General features: G+C 32.9%; 1 protein-coding gene across 4 annotated transcripts in view; it reads right to left on the bottom strand.

Moving 5' to 3' along the window:
- Positions 1–20,683, bottom strand: part of PSMD14 (proteasome 26S subunit, non-ATPase 14) — a 103,648-nt gene that overhangs the window by 26,115 nt on the left and 56,850 nt on the right. For all 4 annotated transcript variants that reach the window (XM_069574346.1, XM_069574349.1, XM_069574348.1 and 1 more), the window contains 4 exons: positions 17,542–17,613; positions 17,195–17,314; positions 15,120–15,190; positions 13,992–14,142 (listed from right to left, as the gene is read on the bottom strand). In XM_069574346.1, coding sequence (XP_069430447.1) covers positions 13,992–14,142; positions 15,120–15,190; positions 17,195–17,314; positions 17,542–17,613 — 414 coding nt within the window. The remainder of the gene's footprint in view (positions 1–13,991; positions 14,143–15,119; positions 15,191–17,194; positions 17,315–17,541; positions 17,614–20,683) is intronic.

Consider the following 20,683-nt stretch of genomic DNA (forward strand, 5'->3'; position numbering starts at 1 on the left):
GCATCTTCATTATTGAAACACGTCATTACTAAACTTACACCAAACAGCCCTCATTGGTGTGCATGCCTGTCACCTAAATTCTACCTAATCAAAATGAATGGCAAAGAGAAACTAAAACTGAAAGTGAGCACAAGCTAAGGGACCACATCTAAAGCCCAGCCCTGTCACATCAATTATACTACCACAATACTTGAAATGACAACAAAATTACAACCAGCAAGGCAGTCACTCCACGTATTCTCTTCTAGTCAGATACCTTTTACTTCTTGTGACTATAAAAAACTTTATACCTTGTCTGATGGCCTTACATGTCCAAACCACTCTCAAGAATAAGAGGCACAATACAAGAAAACCAAGGTCATCTACGCTTTAAGTTAGGAACATGGTATAGAATGATACAGTTCTAAGTTCAAAGTAAACAAATAATGATAGGTATTCTCTTTTTGCTGGGTGTATTCAATATTTTTGTAGAGAAAAACTTCAAATCCTTTTATGATACAAATCATCAATTAGCTCTTATATAGTAAGAGATTTAACAAGAATCACCTATTATCTGAATGCTTTTCTCTGTTCATTATCATGGATTTGAAAGAACTTGTTAAAGGTTTTAAATGTTAAGTTTTATGCAAAGAACCTGGGATCTCAAGACACATGTCTCTTTTAGAGAATGTAAATCAATCACCTAGAGAAAAAACTCAATACATTCTTCATATAAAAATATCTTAAAGCAGGATACAATAATACTTCTAGGTTTGCCTTTCAAAGAGATTTATCAGTGTTTCAAAAGCTGCTGTCAACTAGACTGTTTCTCATTTGTATAATTATTGAGGATACTAAGTTAAAAAAAAAAATCCAAAATAAGTCAATTGGAATGTAATAAAAGTCTGAAACATCAAGGAAGTATATTACTAAATGCTATACGCCAAGAACAAGACTGAAAGAAAGAGTCACTCTTTCTAAAAAGCTGCCATGAAGGTATGAATGTACACAAACTTAGATCAAAGCACTATGACAAGTGACACAATCTAAGGCCTCTGTCTATTCCAGCAGCCAGATAAATAAATAAATAAATAATCAACCTTGCCTTTTGCTTTTATTTCTAACAGTTTGAATTTCCCCAAAGATTCTTCTTGCCTTAAAATAAAACCAAGTATCCCCAGAACATGCATGATTTAAAAGTTTGTGAAAACTTTTTTCTTTTTATACAATAACTGTAATTCAGCCTTAATTTTCACATTTATGTATAAATAAATATGACCTAGGATTACACCTCTTGCTTACACTTATTTTTTTTCATATTTTTCATAAAGCAATAATAAAAATATGTACTACTATCAAACATGCTTTAATCAGATATTATCAGACAGTTGTTTAAAAACATATCAAAGTAAAATTTCCTAACATTTTCTACTAAAAAGCACATAAAAATAAGGTAACATTTAGGCCAAAGAAGGGGAAAAGAGACTATTCTGATAGACAGAAGTACAACTTAAATAAATATAAAATTAAGAATTGATTCCCTAACCAAAAGCAGTAAATGTTTAAGAGCAAAGCATCACTTTGGTCCAATTGTTTTTTAAAATAGTTTGATTCCGAATAGATTTCAGTACAACTTACAGAAAAAAGAACACTCCTGCAAAACTATGAAAATACCATTATATATCACAAGATGTATTTTTATATAGAATGCCTTCAAACCAAAGCAGCAAACCAGCTATTTTACAGGAAAAAGTCTCTCATATTTCTCTGGAATATTATAAACAGGTATGAAACTACATTAGAAGGAAGTGGAAATATCAGTTAAATAGATATTGTGACCAGTTAAAAACAAACTGAAATTTAAATTTTTAATTCTTTTTAAAATTAAGAGAAAAATTCAAGAATTTAATATGCTGTTCCAACCTATGTGAAATTAAATGCTTAGACTGACAATTTCTGACTGACAATATGATAGCCAACAGAAAATGAATAACTACACCAAGATCAAAGGAATTTGCGTCCATCACTATAGCAACTGTCTTAAGGAAACTAACATGTTCAACAACCTGCAGACTAAAATTAGATTTAGCATGCAATAAAAATATAAATATGGCAATATAGTCTACATTTTAATTTCTATACAATTTTATAATTGCTTTTTGCACTGTGAAAATAAGTAACTTTCTCCTTCAGAACAACTATCAAAATAGACTCATTAATGTCCAGTGCACTAATGAGCAATGGGTGCAGAAGGTGTTAATTATGCCACACTAAGATTCAAGAAAAAGCCCTAGTGAGCACTTGGAGGTGTGTACAAGCTGAAGGCATTTCTCCATGTTTATGTATTTACAGCATGAGGCAACAGAATGACAGCAAAGTGGTCACTCCATGGATGAGGATGGAAATCTTAGATACAATATACTGAACAAAGAACCCCCTAGGATTAATTAAGGTATGGGAGGGGGGCAGGGGCAAAATCCATTTTTTCGAGCTATCTGATTTTCTGAATGGTATCTTTTAATGCATATATACATTAAACCAGTTCAGCCTATGTCATAAGCTTATAAATCCAAAAAGTAATTTAGCCAAAAAACTTTGCCCAAAAAACTCTCTCCTTAATATGTACCAACAAAAACTTCCAACCTAAAGTACGACAAATATCTTTAGGAATATGAGGCTAGACTTTTATAATTCCTTTCCGTGCTACAGTCCTACTCACCACGTTGAATCTCTGTTCACCAGCCTGACCACTTAATTTTTTCTGGTACAAGTGCCTTGAGACTTTTCAGAGGTCACTGCGACAGTAGACAGCTTATAACAAAACCATTAGCAGTTTGGCTAGCTTAGGGAAACCTCTTACTTTCCTTTTTTGTTTATTATCACTGCATGAATCTGCAGCATATGATAGTTTATAATTTCTCAGGCTTGTTAAATTCATGTTAAAGGTCTGTTTTCTTGTTGAATAAATTTTGTTCATATAATGCTGCCTATTTCATACACTCAGTCTTTAATAGCACCTTTGGTCTATGCGCAACTCACAGATCAAAACAGAGGACTAAAATAGGGGTTGATGATGCTATTTACATGTGTGATTCCTGCTGTCTTCTTGTTAGTAGCTTTAATATAATAGAAGACCTTGTCTGTTTTGTAATTAACACATCTTTACTGGAGAGATATTTGGAAGTGATTGCTGTGAATATACTGGTTAGTAAAATAAACACAATCACACACCACTTTCTGTTATCAGACAAATTTGTGAATTGTACACATTATACTCCAGATCAACAAACTGTGATATAACAGCCAAGTAGAAGACACATATTTATATAACCCTTTATTTTTCTGAAAATATGTATTCACTCTGACCTTGCAAATATAATTAGCTTGTGGGATGTGCAGATTTCAGTACCATGGTAGCTTTACTAATTGCAACTCTTGGAAATAGACACTAAATATTTGGAAGCTGCCAATACAAAATAAAAACTGCATCTTTTTTGTACATCTGTCTTAGCTTATAAAAGCAAAATAGTTTTAAAAACAATACTGTGTTCCATATTTATTCCAAGCACACCCAAGGGTCAAGGACCTATCATTTCATTTTTAAAACGAATCTGGTTTAGGATACAAAACTGTAATTATTTTCAGATTCAGTTTAATCCATAATTTTTTGGCTTCTTTCATGAGTATAGTACAGTTTAGCCAATATGCTATTTATTTTTAAATTCACGTTTTCATATCAACTACTAGGTCACTGAAAGACTAAATTTCTAAAGCATCAATCTATAGTTTCCCAATTTTTACATTCAAAGGAGACTATTTTTTAAGTAAAGCTTGTAAAATTAATTTAATACAAAGGTGTCTGAAAGAAAAATGCATAAGTACTTCTGGCAGTAGATACTATAATTCACAATTTCTCTCCTTCTCTCTTGTTTTTTCAACAGTAGCTGCATTTGGCATTCCCAACTGCCCTTATTTTGAAGTCAATGACTATGGGAAGTGTTTATATATAAAATGAGCCAGGGGAAAAAAAGCTTGAAAAAAAAATTTCAGACCTCAAAATCAATGTCAAACATCAAGAAAAGAGAAGAGTTACAATTCAATTATCAGTTAGGTTACATATTTAAACACATATAAACCCACCATCATGTGAAGTAGGTCTCTAAATGGCTATAAAAATGCTAGGTGTGGAAAGAAAAGCAACACCCCATATCAAATATCCTTTATCACCTAGAAATGACCTGTTATCAACTGCTTAGGTTGTTTCTAGATTCTTTAAAAATTAAGGATGCATGTGACCTGGGAAGTACTGCTGGGGTTTGTGACCATTTCGTTACTTCTGCTGCCATGCACTGCCAGACATCTACAAGAGAAAAACATCTTATGTCTCTTGTAAGCCCACAGCATAAAAAATTCAAAGAAATCTTACTTTTTATGCCATTTCCAATGAAAAGCACTAAGAACTAAAACTGACTCATGCCAAATGCATATCACTGAATTGCTGTGATTTCTTAGTCTCAACTTTGCAACACGGAAATTATTTATAAAACGTCAATTTTAGTTCTGGAAAAGAAATTCCTGTGTGTATGTACATTTTCTTTCTTCATCCTTGGAGAATTGCTTATTGTAGCTAGAGATTTGTAGTACAACTTCAATATATTGGGAGAAAAGGGGGATGGAGTGTAACTAGCATAATGTACTTTTTTTTGACAAGTGAAGACATGCATCAAAATTCAAACAGTAAAGCCACAGCTCTGAATATATATACTTTAATGAAAACAAATCGATCTCTGGAAACTAGTATGGTGAAAGGTAATTAGACGTTTTTAGATTCATGAAACTTTCTAAAAAGAATACAGTTAAGTCACGAAATAAAGTTTAGCAGAATTTTTATAGTCTGTGCCTGTACTCAGTATGGTATAGGTATTTAAATGCTTAAGACACTCTGTGGAGTCACAATCCTGCCTAAGTTAGAATTCTGGTTCTATCACCTGTGAGTTCAGTTAGCTAAGTTAACTGCTATTTGACTTTTCAATGTCACCATGTGCTCATGAATGATACCATTTGATGATAAAATTATATAAAACAGTATTTGTGTACTTCCCTGGCGGCTCAGAGGTTAAAGCGTCTGCCTCCAATGTGGGAGATCCAGGTTTGATCCCTGGGTCGGGAAGATCCCCTGGAGAAGGAAATGGCAACCCACTCCAGTATTCTTGCCTGGAGAATCCCATGGACGGAGGAGCCTGGTGGATTTCAGTCCACAGGGTCGCAAAGAGTCGGACACGACTGAGCGACTTCACTTTCACTTCCACCACTGTGGTTCTTAGTGTTACTAACTGTAGCAGTCATGGACTTGCCCAGCTTGGATCTCCTTTCAGTAGAACCTACTGCAGACATAGCTGACTCGCAGACTTCAGATGCTACACTTTTGGATCCTCTGGGGGTTCCCCAGGACACATCTCCCTAGGGCTATTCCCAGTCAATGACTGGGCACACCAAGGGTACTACAAACAGCCATTCCTACCAAATAAGGGGTTCTTCTGAAGGACAACAGTCCCAAGGACTCCCCAACAGCCTGGCTGAAACTTTCTTAGGAATATACTGCAGTATGAGGGTCTTCTTACTCAATCCTACCTTCCCTTTCTCCATCCACACAGTCAGACTTGTACTGCTATCTGAAGAGTCTCCCCTTTATCCATTAAAGGTGCTTCCCCAAATAAATCTCTTGCATAGACCAAATCCTATTTTGGCATTTGATTCTTGGAGCACTCAAACTGACACAGTAAACTAAGCAGAATATTGCTACTGCAGTACAGTGTTAAAGTTTAAGACATACTCCCCCTAGGAAAATTTCTAAATCAAATAAAAAATGTAACAGCTATACTGATTTTTTTTTTCAAAGACAATATGCCTAGAATTTTGGTATTCCTCTATGATAGGTATTTCTAGAATTAGAGGTGACTAATAAACAGTGAACTTAAAAACTGAATTCCTCAGGGACTATTAATGAGCTACAAGAGACCAGCATCCCTGGGTCACCGGTTGGGTAACGAACTTAACATTATCAAATCTGTCAGTGGCTACCCTGACAGTCAACACAAAAAGGACAAGTGACTTCAGACTCCTGTTTAGTAGACAAAGAAAACAATACAGTTAGTTTGTTTATTGACAGTTCCACATAAAGTAAAGGAATAAAAGGCTCCAGAGACTAAACACTAGGGCTCACTCACGTTAGAAAGGTAGTAGGGAAGGGATAAGGGAAATAAAGGATTTACATACATTTCTTGTGCTTTAACATCACCTTCCAAAAAAATATACAAATATATCCTTCAAACTGCCATTTCTCAAAAGGCACAGTCATTTTCATAGGAGAAAAAATGTAAAGCTCAATTACTTTGGTATGTATCCTTTTTATATATTTTTACTGGGCTTATTAATTAAATACTGCATAGAAATTACACTAATACTCAACAACCAAGAGGTAGGCATTAATATTCTTAATTTATGGATAAGGAAACTGAGGCTCCAAGGACTTGAATAAATTAAATGAGATGACAACCAGTAAGTGACACCACTATCATCTGTACATACACAGGATGCCAAAGCCAGTAGTTTTCATCACCACGTTATCTGATGGAACAGTTATCCTAACACAAAAGCAAAGAAAAAAGACCACTCTTAGATTCAGTTACATCCCAGCAAGGTTTGTGTCTTATGTGCCACCAAATATCCATTCCCCAGCAGAGCACTTGGGACCCCTAATACATATACTACAGAAAAGGTTTAATAGATTATCTATTAAACTGAAAAGCTCCAAGAAAACATTTTTGGTTATTGGTTTTTTGATTGTTTTATTTGTTTGTTTGTTTGTTTTTGGCCACACTGCATGGCACCCTGCAATGGAAGCATTGAGTTTTAACCACTAGACCACCAGGAAAGTCCCTTCTTTCCCCTTTGATTTGTGTTTAATTAGGAATAAAAACTGCATATAGAAAAGTTACTTGGCATATAAAAAGTGGCAGCAGGCATTAATTGAAAAACTTACTAGTAGTCTAAGAAAAACCTCTGATTATTATTAGAATAATGATCAACTATGACTTAGAAGAAAATCTACAACCATAGTCAATTCTACCCTCCTGAGGAAATTACAGAGATAACAACAGGCTAAAGCAGACAAACTTAAGTCCTAGGCTCAGAAACATCCTCACAATTACCAAGGATTAATGTCAAATCATTTGAGTATGATCTTAAGCAACTAATATATATAGGCTATGAAAAGACCTTTTATATAAAGTTACAGGTTCCATTTTCCGGTACAACACTGGCATTAAAACAGGGAGTAGATCCTAGTGCCCTGTGTGTCCACTGCATGCCTGGCACACAGTATGATCGATAAATGTCTGCTGAATGAATGACCAGGGTTCATTAGATTGAAGATAGAAAAGTATTCAAGAGGCAAAAGAGTCAATAAATAATATTTTTATAGATAATGGGACATTGTTTTAAAGGTTTTCCTACATCTTTACAGCAACAGTTGAATTCAAACCAATTTGAAGCAGATTTCTATCACTCAAATGCATAGAAATTACTAAACAACAATAAATTTGCCCACAAATTGTATTATTAATAGAGAAGTTTGAAATTAAAAGAATGACACTTAAGAACTGTTAGTTGTATATCAGATTTATACTTAGAATTTTAAACATAAAATTGTTTTAACATTCTTAGCTGACAATTTCTGATTATATAGATAAATTAGTGTTCTAAACTATTAAGTCTAGCAGGAATAGTATATGCACATTAACACCTAAAATATTTTCTTAGACATCCTCACAGATTATATCTGAATGTTATAAAACTTCAAATTGATACTAAGAGTGAAAAACAGGGCACAAACAAAAGATAATATAGAAACTAAACTTGTTCCAAGAGTTGGATGAGTATGCTCACAAAGCTATATTAGGAATAGAAATAGAATTTTTATGTGTCCTATTTTCTATTTTTCTCTCTCAGCCTGGAAAACTAGGCAAAGAAAAGGTGTGTGTGTATACAAAATTCGAGATAAGGACTATTCAGCCCTTAAATTAACTTTTATGGGATACTGATGAAAAGAAAATCTTATGAATAGTAGCTAAATATATTCCACTAGCTTTAAAAGACAAATGACATGACAAACTCGAACTCTAGCTCTGATTACAGAAAATTCAGATTTATCAAGGCTAATGTCTATGAAACACTGGCTCACTGACCTTGTCAATCTCATGTTTCACTCATTTAAAATAAGACTCTATCATCACTAACATATACAAATTACTTACTAAACCTCACAAAATTAGCTGCAGTTTTCTTACATGTTAAGTCAGAACTGGTAATAACTGACCACTGACACACTCATTCCTTGATTTTATTTTATAACCACTTATGAAAAAAACTATTTTTTACAGACCCTGCATGAATTTCAGGATAAGGAAAAATTTCTCCCTTAAAAGAAGCTCCAGTCTTGTGGGGGAGACAATATTTAGGTATATGTGTGTGTGTGTCTTGTGGAGGAGACAATATTTAGATATGTGTTTGTGCGTGCGTGTGTCTTGTGGGAGAGACAATATTTAGATGTGTGTGCATGTGCGTGTGTCTTGTGGGGGAGACAATATTTAGATGTGTGTGTGTGTGTGTGAAGTCATTTCAGTTGTGTTTGACTCTTTGCGACCCTACAGACTATACCCACCAGGCTCCGTTTTCCCTGGGATTCTCCAGGCAAGAATACTGGAGTGGGCTGCCATGCCCTCCTCCAGGGGACCTTCTCAACTGAGGGACCGAACCCCATCTCCTGCAGCTCCTGCCCTGCAGGCAAATTCTTTACCACTGAGCCACTGCGGAAGCCCATAGACAGATGAATAAAACACAAAATGATTTTAATTACATCAATTATCTTAAAGGCCAGAATTTTAACATAATATATTCACATTCTTTTTCATCAGCATGCCCCAGAGAAATATGCTGGAAAAACAATAAGTGTCCAATAAAAAAATCAGCTGACTATTCCTAAATTAGTCTGAGAGTACAAAATATAAAAAGGGAACTTTTTCTTTTGTAGCTGTTACCTTCACCTTCCTAAAGTGAGCAAATTAGTAATTAATTTATACACTTATTCTTAAATTTTTCAAAAATATTCAGATTCTATTTTTAAAAACATGATAGTCATTTTTCCTTGTATCAATTATTTTAATCTTTAGAATAGTGAAGTTTATTGCACATCTTCAACATGCATGTGCACAGAATATATACATCACTTCACAATATTCATAACACCATGAGATAGTTACTAAAATCCTTGTTTTACAGATGAGAAAACTGAAGCACAAGAATATTAGATAACTTACTCAAGGTTATGCTGTAAAGAAGAGTTAAAAACTGGATTCTAATGCAGACTTGACCCCAAAGCCTGCGTTCTTTACTTATTCTCAGCCTTTATGAAATATAATTTTTAATAACAAAAAAGTGCTAACACAAAACTATTACGGAATAGTTTAAAATCTCTACCATCTTAAAACTAATAGAAAATTTCTTGGATAAGTAAACTATTTCCCCCCCTTACCTTGAAAAAGACATAACCTTCTAGATATCTGAAAATAAAAAGTAAGCTATTATTCATTCCCTAATTCTTTCCTCCTTTGTTTGTTTCTACTCTTCAAAGCCCTACCTTTTTTGTAAAACACTGATTAAAAAACAACAACAATAACTACTCATTTTATATTCTAATATACCTGTGAAAAAAGAATGAACAAAAGAACCACTCTGAATGGTATCATTTCTACATTTTCCTCATAAAGTATAAGCTCCTTTTTTCTAAGTAACATCCTTAAAACTTGGTCCAAGCTTCATCTACTCTGTGCAGCTTACACTGATTTCTGCCTACATTTAATTTAATCTGCATTTACTATGTTTGCTACACAAGTACTACTTCATTGCATGTCAACACATAAAAGTTTATAAGTAAGTATTGGTTGAATTATTTGTTACTAGCAACTAATTCAATACTTAGTTACAGAAACAAACCTGTATAGTATAGTTAGTTTGTATCATATCAGTATGCAGTGTAGGATTACCAGCATATAATTGGCAGAATGTTACCTGACTCACTAGTGACACTAAACATGTATGACTTCTCAAAGAGGCTAAGACCATTTTTTTTTTAATTTCATACCCCAAAATCATTAGCAAATAAGCATATCAGGTACAGTTAAGAAGTATCTGATAATGAGTTGATCTGAAACCAGATAAACAGCACATTTTCAGAAGCCCATTGGATATGTCCAATCAAAGAAAACAAAAAATCTTCAAGAAAGTCCAGCCAGTGTGAAGATTTATTTGGGATAAAGGGGTTTCAGTGATTTTTTTTAATATGCTTTCAAAATAGAGAATAGATACAAAGATTGTTTGGAGTCAACAGGTAACATCTGAACATTTTATTGATAAGAATCCTGTCAAGAAAATTAGTTCTCAAAAAAAGTAGTAATAGTTGTAACCTAGTTTTGACTTTGCACAAAGTGACTGTTCTTTTGCCCTAATGAAGAAGTACAGTCATATTACAAGCTGAATTTACTTCTAAATTCATCGCTGGATAGAGTCCAGTTGTGGGCTGAATATACAGGATAACAAAACATTAAGCAAGAGGCTGCCACCATGCCTCTTGAAAACTGAAGTTTAAAACATTTTCATTTGTGTTTTCATTATAAGTAAACTAAAAGAGAATCCTAAAAGCTATTTCACTGGTAAATTTAGAGAGGAACCCACTGGTAATTGCTATAAGCTTACACTCCATTTAAATTACAAATGTTATTATCACTGATTTTTCACCTGTATCATTTTAAAATACTTATAGGCTTATATAATATACAGAGATATGGATTATTTATCATATAGTACATTTTATTGTTTATGCTGGTTAGGGATGTCACAAAAGCTGACAGACATGAGTCTGCCTAAATTGTTTTTAATTAATAGAAAAAGACTATATCAGAAAATCAATTAATATATAATATCTACTAAAAATAGCACATAGAACTATTGAGAACTCTGAGAAAATGTACAGTTCCTTCCTCTGACTTATGCTGAAGAGAATGACATCTACCAATGTAAGTTAAGAAAAGGCCCTGCAATGACTTTGGTACTAATTTTCCATTCCCAAGTGATTCTAATTGCATTGTTCATATTAAAGAGTCAGTAAACAGCTTGAGTTCTTAACTTTTATAGACCTAGATTCTTATTCTTATTCTGCTGCTTATTACATATTAGGATGATTTGGGACAAAGTGATCTGACTCTATAAATTTTTTTACCCTTATTGACAAACAGAATAATAGAGTCTATTTCCAGAATTACCAAAAAGAACAAATGAGTTAAGTTCATACAGTTATTACCACAATACCTGGCACACAGCAAGAAATTCATATAGAGTCAAGTCAAGGAAAAAAGTGAAATAATAAAAGGAAATCAAACTTTATGGATTGAGATTACAAAGAAAGAATCCATTTTTATCTAATCACTCAAATTCAGGGGGATAAGACTAGGACTTACAAAAATGAAAAGATAAAGATATACAGGAAAGAAGTATTAAAAGAACAGAGACCCAACTTAAATCATTTATACATAGACTGTCATTTTTTAACTGTTGATCTAATCATTTTAACAGCTTTGCTAAATCATGTACAGAGATTGGGAAGGGCGAGTCCTATGCTATTATTCTTTTCTTTTTTACAGTTTATACTCTTAAATTTAATGATTTAACTAGAACACTCTGGCCATGGATTTACTAAAACTTAATTTAATTCATAGTTTTGAGACATTGAGAGAACTATAAATGATAACCAAACTCAGGTACCTTATAAATGAGGTTAAATTATTGACAAAGAACTAGACAGATTCTTATTTGAGGTAATATAATTGCATGAATATATATGTTAGGTACAATAAGTGAGGTGAATCAATGATAGATGCTTATATTAATTTTCCAAAAATATTTTTCAAGATGTATAAAACTAGACAGTGATACATGTAATTCCATAGTTTTTGATATATATTTTAAAATACTACATTTTACCACATTATAACTGTCATGTGATACAAGTGTATTTTTTAATGAATGCACTCTTTTAACATGAATCATGCTTAATTAGAAACAAACACTGCAAACTCCACTATTATATAATACCTAAACTAGGTTTGGAAACTAAAACTACCAGTTAAAATACTATAAACGATAACCAAAACACATATTCACTTACTTACATTCTATTTTGAAAATGCTTTCTTTCACTGTATTTAACTTTATATTTTTCCTTTACAAACTAGCCACTATCACCAGTTAAGTATCATAAAAAGTCACACTAAAACTACAAAACAGAATTCTAATTATATTTAAATTTAAGTTTCAATTATTATTTGTAAGAGTTGTGGGGAGGGAATTTAATCAGATAGTTATATTTCTAAAATAATTATTACTTAAATTAGTTACTTATGGGTTACTTTTTTAAAAGGTATCTTAATTATCAGAGAATTAAACTTAAGAAATACTATACCATACTATAATTCATAAAACTAACAAAATTCAAGGATTTTCAATTCCTTTTATCTGTATCAGTTAAAAAAACAACACATTTAGTAAAAAGAAAGTAAATTAATTGAAATATAGGTATATAGCAAGCCTCAGAAGTTATCCATTCAGATCTGCCTAGTATCAGTTTCTATTATTATTTTTGTGGCTAGTTTCCGCCTCTGAAAAGCTAAATCACATCTAACAGTATCATGATTTAGAGAAGACCTCAATTTTTATTCATCATAGTAATATAATGTCAAAAAGTGTTCAACTTCAAATTCATGACAGCTAAAGGCTCCATGTTTTAACAGCCATATTTAGTTTGTTTGAGCTGGTGAGCAGATGTAAATGTAATCTGCATTACCATCAAACTCCAGGTCTGATAGATAGCAAGCTAATATTTATTTTTAAGTGCTCCAAAAATTATTTGTAAAAGCTGCATAAAAAGGATTCCATAAATGTATTGTGATTTTATTTTAACAATTATTCTACACTACAATGGAAGTACATGCTCAAACAAGACACCTCAGCAGTATTTTAAAGCAGTAACCACCTAGCCAATTTCTGTATGTTCTGTAGTTTTTCTAATCCACTCTCCCTGTGGTTGAGCAAAATCGAATTGCCTCTCACATTTGCAGACAGCTCTGTGAAGGTGATAATAGAGCTGCTCCCTGCTGTCATGAGGCAGGAAATAGGAAAATGGCATATGGGGCTAGTAAGAAAGAAAAAGAAGGAGAAAAAAAAGAGAAAAGAACGAACGAACAGAAAAAAGAAGGAAAAAAGAAAATAAAGAAGGAAAAAAGAACTAAACAAGAACAAAAGATTTCAACAAGAACAAATATAACCCAATATGCTTTGCAAGTTAATCTCTTTTCAGAATCATTTAGCATATCTAATCATTCATCTCTGTCCTCACTCCAAAAATGCAAACGGTTGATACCAAGTGTTTGGGACAAGTCTTCATTGTCTAAAATATTTGGAACATACAACTCCAGAATATGCCCTGTACAATGTCTGCAAAACGGAGCTATTTAACTAGATTTGGTAAACACTGTGCCAATCCCAAATTTACCATTTTAAAATAAAAGGTAGAGAAATGTTTATGAAAATATTAATAAATTGTGAAAAGCAGGTTTTCAGTATGATTTAACATTCTTAAATCTATGAAATAAAATTATTTAAAGATAAAAACGTATGATTAGACTGATTAAAGAAGAAACAAATCTCTAAACAGTTAAATTGCTAATAATAATACCAAGACACATTTATTGACTTGTAAGTTTTTTGGTTGTTTTTTTAAGTAAAGAGACCAGGGTTTCAGTGTGTAATTAAGAAAAGCTTTAAACAAAATAGACTTTTATTTAATGTATCTGTAAACAGAATGTGGCAGGAGATGCTAATAAAGACAGAATCCACTCTACCTTTCCTTTTACACTCTGAATGGGATCCACAACCACTGCCACAGCTCTCTCCGACAAGGCTTCAAAGCTCTGCTGAGTGTTGATATCCACACCAGAAAGCCAACAACCAAAGCCAGGGTGACTGTGATACCAACCAACAACCATCTCAGGCCTGAAACAAAGAGGGCATTTAGCCGTTCAGAAGAGACCAAGTATTACATTTATGATATGAAAAAAAATAACACACTAACAGGGTATAAATTAAGAAGAGATGAAAAACACACAGGTGTGAAAAAACACCATTAGAAACACTGAAATCATACACCATATTACCCAGAAAACATGGAAATGAATAAGTGTGACAAAGGAGTGCTATCATTAAGAGATGCACATTAGCAGTGGTAGATAAGGCTTTCAGTTTTTCACCTTGTTACCACACTTTCTCAGAGCCAGTTTTTACCCTTTCAGCATTCAAGTAAATATCTACTCTTTAACTCCTTAGCTCTGGGAGTTGAATTTTTCAGGCAGAGTACATTTTTAACAATGGACACCAGGATCCACTGTTGTGAAAGGATTAAATATCAATTAAACCAGCAAGAGAACTAGGAACTCAGTCAAAAACCAATTTGCACTGTTCTGCCCAGCTGCTGAGCCTTTTGCTAACATTAATTTTGAAGTTTTTTCCACAGTACAAGAATTTGAGCAAGAGAATGACAACTATTGAGAGATTTAATCTGGGGTAAAAAACCTGAACAATATTTGAATTCTACTTTCTCTGTCTGTAAAACTTGATATGACTACAAATATAATTCAATATTCAGAATTTTATTTAGCTGCAACTCTTGAATTTTGGAACATACAAGCTCTTTCAATTATAAGTGACTAGAGAGTAACTCCATATGCTAAACAGAGGGAAGTTACAGTCCAAGTTTACTATGTAATGGTTGAGAATTTTAACATGAGGCATTTTTCTGACTGGCAAATTTCTTTGATTCTACAGGAAAGAGACACTAGATAGGTAACACTATCACATTAACAACATAGTTTTTTTTTTCCCTAAGAATGATATTCATAAACATCTAAAATTCTGAGACATATTGCTGAAAATATTTCCCATTATTCCATTATATGATCACTTGAAATATTCACCTTCCTGTCTGCTTCAACATATCCAACATTTTAGCTTGGAACACTGGATCAACTGCCTCCACACTGACGCCCTGGTTTAGGAAGAAAATAAAAATGATTAGCTTCTACAACAATGAAAAAAAATTGTATTATAAGATAATGAACAAAAAGTTACTGTCAAGAAACCTATGTACATTTGGAGATACCAAAATAATTTAATAGATTTTGATACCCATATTTGATACCCATATCATTCAATTATAATCCATATATTAATAAAACTTTTTACATTGCCAAGTACCAAAAAACTGCCAAGTACCAAACTGCTGTTAATGAGTTAAGGTAATTTTTAGGATGTTTTATAAGCGTTTACAGTCATGACTAATGTGTACACACACAAATACACACCCACAAAAGAAATACCATATTAGTGAATCAATAACTTCTTATTTAGATCTATCTAGTCAAGCATACTTCCTAAAATCATCCTCTGAAAACTGACAGGCAGTAAGTCTCTTCCATCTCATTCAAAGTTCTATGACTATTTGGCTATTGTTATAACCAACAGTTCAAGTCTTTTCCTTTTTTTTTTTTCTTCAGTATGTAAAGACCCTGGAAGGAAAATAATTTAACAATTTAAAGAGTTGTTTTTGCTTGTTTTTTTGGGTGGCTGAGCTGGGAGGGGAGGAAGTTCGGTGCTTTTATTAGGACTTCTTGGTAGATCAGGCAATAGGAAGGAAATACACACATTTGAAATATTACCTCAAATATAAAAGCATTTTCAAAAAATTTCCCACATGAGACAATCTGTAACCAAGTCTTTTAAATGCTCCATTATTTTGCTAGTTCAATCAAAAGAAAATTTTAGGACATGTAAGAATTAAAGGCATTCATATCATCTCTCCAGTGATAGATTACTGCCATTATAGCTCCCTCAAGGCTTCCCTCTAACATCAGGAATTTAAGTCTAATCTACTTAAACAAACCAGTTAACATAAGCACTTCTTCCCACCAAAACAAACAGTATTTTGAATTCTAATTGAGAGTGCATCCTCAAGAACAGGGGTATGCAATCTGCTGCCTACAGGCTAAGAATGTTTTTTTACATTTTTAAAGGGTGGTTTAAAAAAAAAAACAAGAATATGAGACAGAGACATATGTCTTTACAGAAAAAGTTTGCTAACTCTTGGGCTAGAAGAGAAACTTTCCAATTCTACTACACAGAGTGAACACAGAGATCAAATATTCTATTTTATATGATCAAACAAACATTTACAAGAAAATAAAGGATATTAAAACTTAAGAACCTTTTACTATAACAGATATAGACATAAGGACATTCATCAGATAAATGTACATATTTTCTTAGGCAAATGGATGAGAAGAATATGTGTGTTATTTTTTGGAAGGTCAGTAAATGGTTATTGGTTTTGGCCAGTTTTTAAAAATCTAAATACACACCTGTCTATAAGCCCAATGCATTAAACAAAACAGAAAAAAAAAAAAACCCACAAGAAAAAAACTCCCATGGGTAGATGGGTAGAGGACTTTCACAATCAGTATGCAGTATGTTAGTCTATGACAAATTACCACACCCAGGCAAAAAGAACTAAAGTCTGTCATGGTTTCTGTTTTTTTTAAACTTAACATTTTGAATAGGAAAAGCTTAAGTCATTTATCACCATATATAGAACATTTTTAAATGGGTGCTATTTCAAAACAATAAAAACAAAACATGAGGACTAGACAACGTACATGAATTAAAACTTTAATTGAGTCTCTGAAATCTTTTGAACCAAGTATTCAAACTAATATCCTACTCTATTAAAATAACTAACATAAATCCAGGACACTATGCTAGTTTACAGCTCAAAGAACAAGTAAAGGGATTAAATTTTAGCATCAGTCTATAGACCCATAGGGAATTCATAATTCATCTAAAAGATTTAACTCAATACAGTCTAAAAATTATTTTTATTAATCTTTTATAATCAATTTTTCTATCAAGAAAATAACAATATGATAAGAGTTATTTTGCATAGGAAAAGAAAAAAGAAACACATTTACTTGCAGCAGGCAACCATAAAAGTACTCACTGTTCCTGATTGTGGCATAGCAAACACATCAATCACTCTGACGGTGTAATCATCCACAAATTCTCCAAGCATAAGACCCATAACTTCCATTGGAACTCCAGCTCGACCATGTTTTAACATCTGTAAAGAGGACGATACACAGACACAAAGCCCTTGAGATCTTCAAACACCCCTCCTTTTAATTAATAACCTAATTGTATTTCAGTGAAAATAAAACCATTCTATTTTATACATGCACCTAAAACAAGTTTATGTATGAGAGGGTTAACATGAAAAATATTTCAATGTAAAAGATACAGAGAAAGCAGCAGAGCTCAGTAAAACCAGTAACTCCATTCAACACTTACTTTTAACAGTGCCAGGGAAGAGATATAGACTTGTTCTGCTGTGTCCACTGCAGGAGCATCTGTAGGTGGCCCCTAGAAACAAGCAGAGAAATCATTATAAACACAGAGAAGTTATGAGTTCAAAATTAAAGTCCCACATTATTTAAACATGATTATTTTTAAAGACTTTAGAGAAAATATGTTAAGTATCCTTTTATTCAGCTACAACATAAACAATCAAAACAAGCTTGTAAATATCAAACCTGTAGAAAATATCAAACTTAGCATTCAGGCAAGTTTCCAATGGATGTAATGCATGAATCTTTTTGCAATGCTAGCTCACCCCCACTACAAAATAGATAACAATGCACCAATTAGCTATGTCTCTTACCTCAATGTGAATGTAAACTACTGTTGGACTAGCATGATTAACTGAAGAACCAACACAAACAATAAATTCTGCGAGCATGATTTTCAGCTAAAGACAGCATGTAGATTGGGGCTTTGGGATCTCTGCCGATACTTCAGTATGGGGATGAAGTGGTGGGGGCGGAGAAGACTTCTAATCCCTAGGTGAAAGAGCTGTGAAAACAACATGCTCTGCGCTTCACCTGAAGTTGTTCCCTTCCCCTACACAACATCAAATTTAACACAAGTGGCCCAGATGTGAGCAAACTGGCTGAGACTGGTGTAGCCAATGGAAAAGACTTCCAAATCCTAACAACTACCTTTAAAGAAAACATTACTATTAATCTTACTACAGCCTAAGAAGATATTATGTTTCTCCATAAAGATTGTCTTCTTCATCAAAAGCACCAAATCTTCTTTTTACTATAACATTCTGCTGCTCAAAGTAATTTACATATAGTTCTTACCCTCAATATGACTACAGTCTTATAAAATTAATTCTGACCCAATTAGTGCATATAGAAAGCTTGTTTTTTTAATACTGAGGATTCTGGGAAAATAAAATGACATGTACTTTTAACTGCCAGGTCCTGTTTTGCTTAAAGTCCCCTTTCCTTAATAATAACATAAATTATATAATGAATATGTTAGTTATCTAAACTATAAGTCAGTGCTTTAACTTGCTTTTATGGACTTGATTACTAAAATTAAACAATTGCTTTACTCATTACATTTCACACTTATAGGTCTCTGTGTACTTTATGCTTCTTCTTGTCTATTTATATGCCAAATACTGTGATTTTCTGTTTTGTTTTGTTTAAAAGCTCGCAATATTTACTGGAAGCACTGAGTATAAAAAGTTCCAGAATAAGTTTTCTCTAAATATAAGCAACACATACAAAAATTACCTCTATTTGCTTATATCCAAAGTGGTGAGAAAAATAAAATCTTTCAAATATTATGTTTAAAAATAAATACATTTTTAAAAATACCAAATTCTTCAATCTATTATCACCTAATGCAGCTTTACTGCTTGCCTTTCAAATAGTTATGAAAACTCTAAGGTAAACTAAAGTGCTATAATGCCAAAACATTTGTTGAGGTCATCATATAAAACATGATAATTTTATTGATATGACCATTTTATTCATCTAAGAAAGTTAAGAAAGTTTAAGAAAAAAGAGAAGATAGTAGTAAATTAGTCATCACAAGAAGTTTTGGGAGAAATAATACTTTAAGGTCAGGATAATGAACATTATATTTATAAAAATTATTTTCTGATTCAGAGCAACTTAAAAAATGCTCACAGCAAAAGAATTTAAACTGGTATTTAGGTTATAGTTATTAATATAGCCTTTCTCAATTTGCCAGAAAATACTAAGAAAAAGAAAAATAGGGAAATAAAACATTACATCATCACCAAAATGCATTGCCAACAAAATTCAGAAACTATTTCTACTGTCAATGAAAGAACACTGTTCTGTTCAACAGTATATAATATCCAGTACCTAGAGAAGTGCCTGGCACATGGAACTCAGTAAGAAATGGTTGGGAAAAAAACAAAAGAATGAACAAATTAAGGTAGCACCAAGTCAAAAGAACAGAAAGGAAAAATACCCAAGAGTTACCCTGGGCGTGAGAACAAGCCATATGAAGTACATGTAAAGATCCTTAGCTTCTCTCTATGGTCTTCTGATTCAGAAACATACTAACCGAAAACCACACAGCTGGTTTCTCTATTGTACAGGTGTTGTGTTTTGAGACTGCAGCCAGTGATATTTTCTACTGCCCCCTCTATTGCTATTCTGTTTCTTGCTCTAGTTAGAATAGATTGCCCCCAAAACAATTTGGCAAGACACTGCCTATGTAACAGATGTGTTAAGGACCTCCAGTGGCAGAGAGTATCTGCTATCATTTTTCTATCGTTATGCTCACTTGTTCGGAATAGCACACAACCAGGAAATGAAGGTGAAGAAAACCCCATTAAGGACTCTGGAAACTAAGCTAAGACAATTATGTAAGAGCCAGTACAGCTGTAGGTCAAAGATGACCTGAGATGAGAAAAATGTGGAGCTATGGACAACTTACCTACATTGCCTTTCGGCAAATACTCATGAGGAATACCATTCAGACAATTTAAGGAGAGGAAAGTCATTTAAAAGTAGGAATCATAAACAAATTTCTAGAAAACTGTTTAGCATCGGTAGATTACAACATGATTTCTTATCTTTGGAATAGAATATTGTAGGACAGACCAAGGTTAAAGCATGAAAAATAATGCAGAATTAAAATTACACTGGAGGAAACAAGGATACAAATAACACTATCACACATTTAATACAAACTTTGCAAAATGTCTTAGAATGTAGAGTAAAAAGTTAGAGATGAAAACTATCAGAAACATAATGATACTTAAAGAGAAAGTAAGGAGACACAAGCTATGAAATACAGTTGATCTTAAGGAGAAAATAAGAAATGGAAAGCATCAATTAAGACAAAGCAAAAGAAAAATTTCTTGAATTAAAAAAAACCCTCAACTTTTGTACTACTAGATGTCAATGGCAATAAAAAATGAAGAAAAGTGTTTGTAAAATTTTAGGTAAATCTTAACTGCATAGATAAAGCATAATTTCTAAAACCATATAAATAGGAAAACTCAATAACCTGAAGAAAAAAATGCAACTCAGGTTGACTTTGGATTTCTTTGCAACATTAAATGGCATAGTTTCAGACTTTTTTAAGAGAGAAACCTTGT

This window comes from Ovis canadensis, chromosome 2 (assembly GCF_042477335.2).
Source record: "Ovis canadensis isolate MfBH-ARS-UI-01 breed Bighorn chromosome 2, ARS-UI_OviCan_v2, whole genome shotgun sequence".
NCBI lineage: Eukaryota > Metazoa > Chordata > Mammalia > Artiodactyla > Bovidae > Ovis > Ovis canadensis.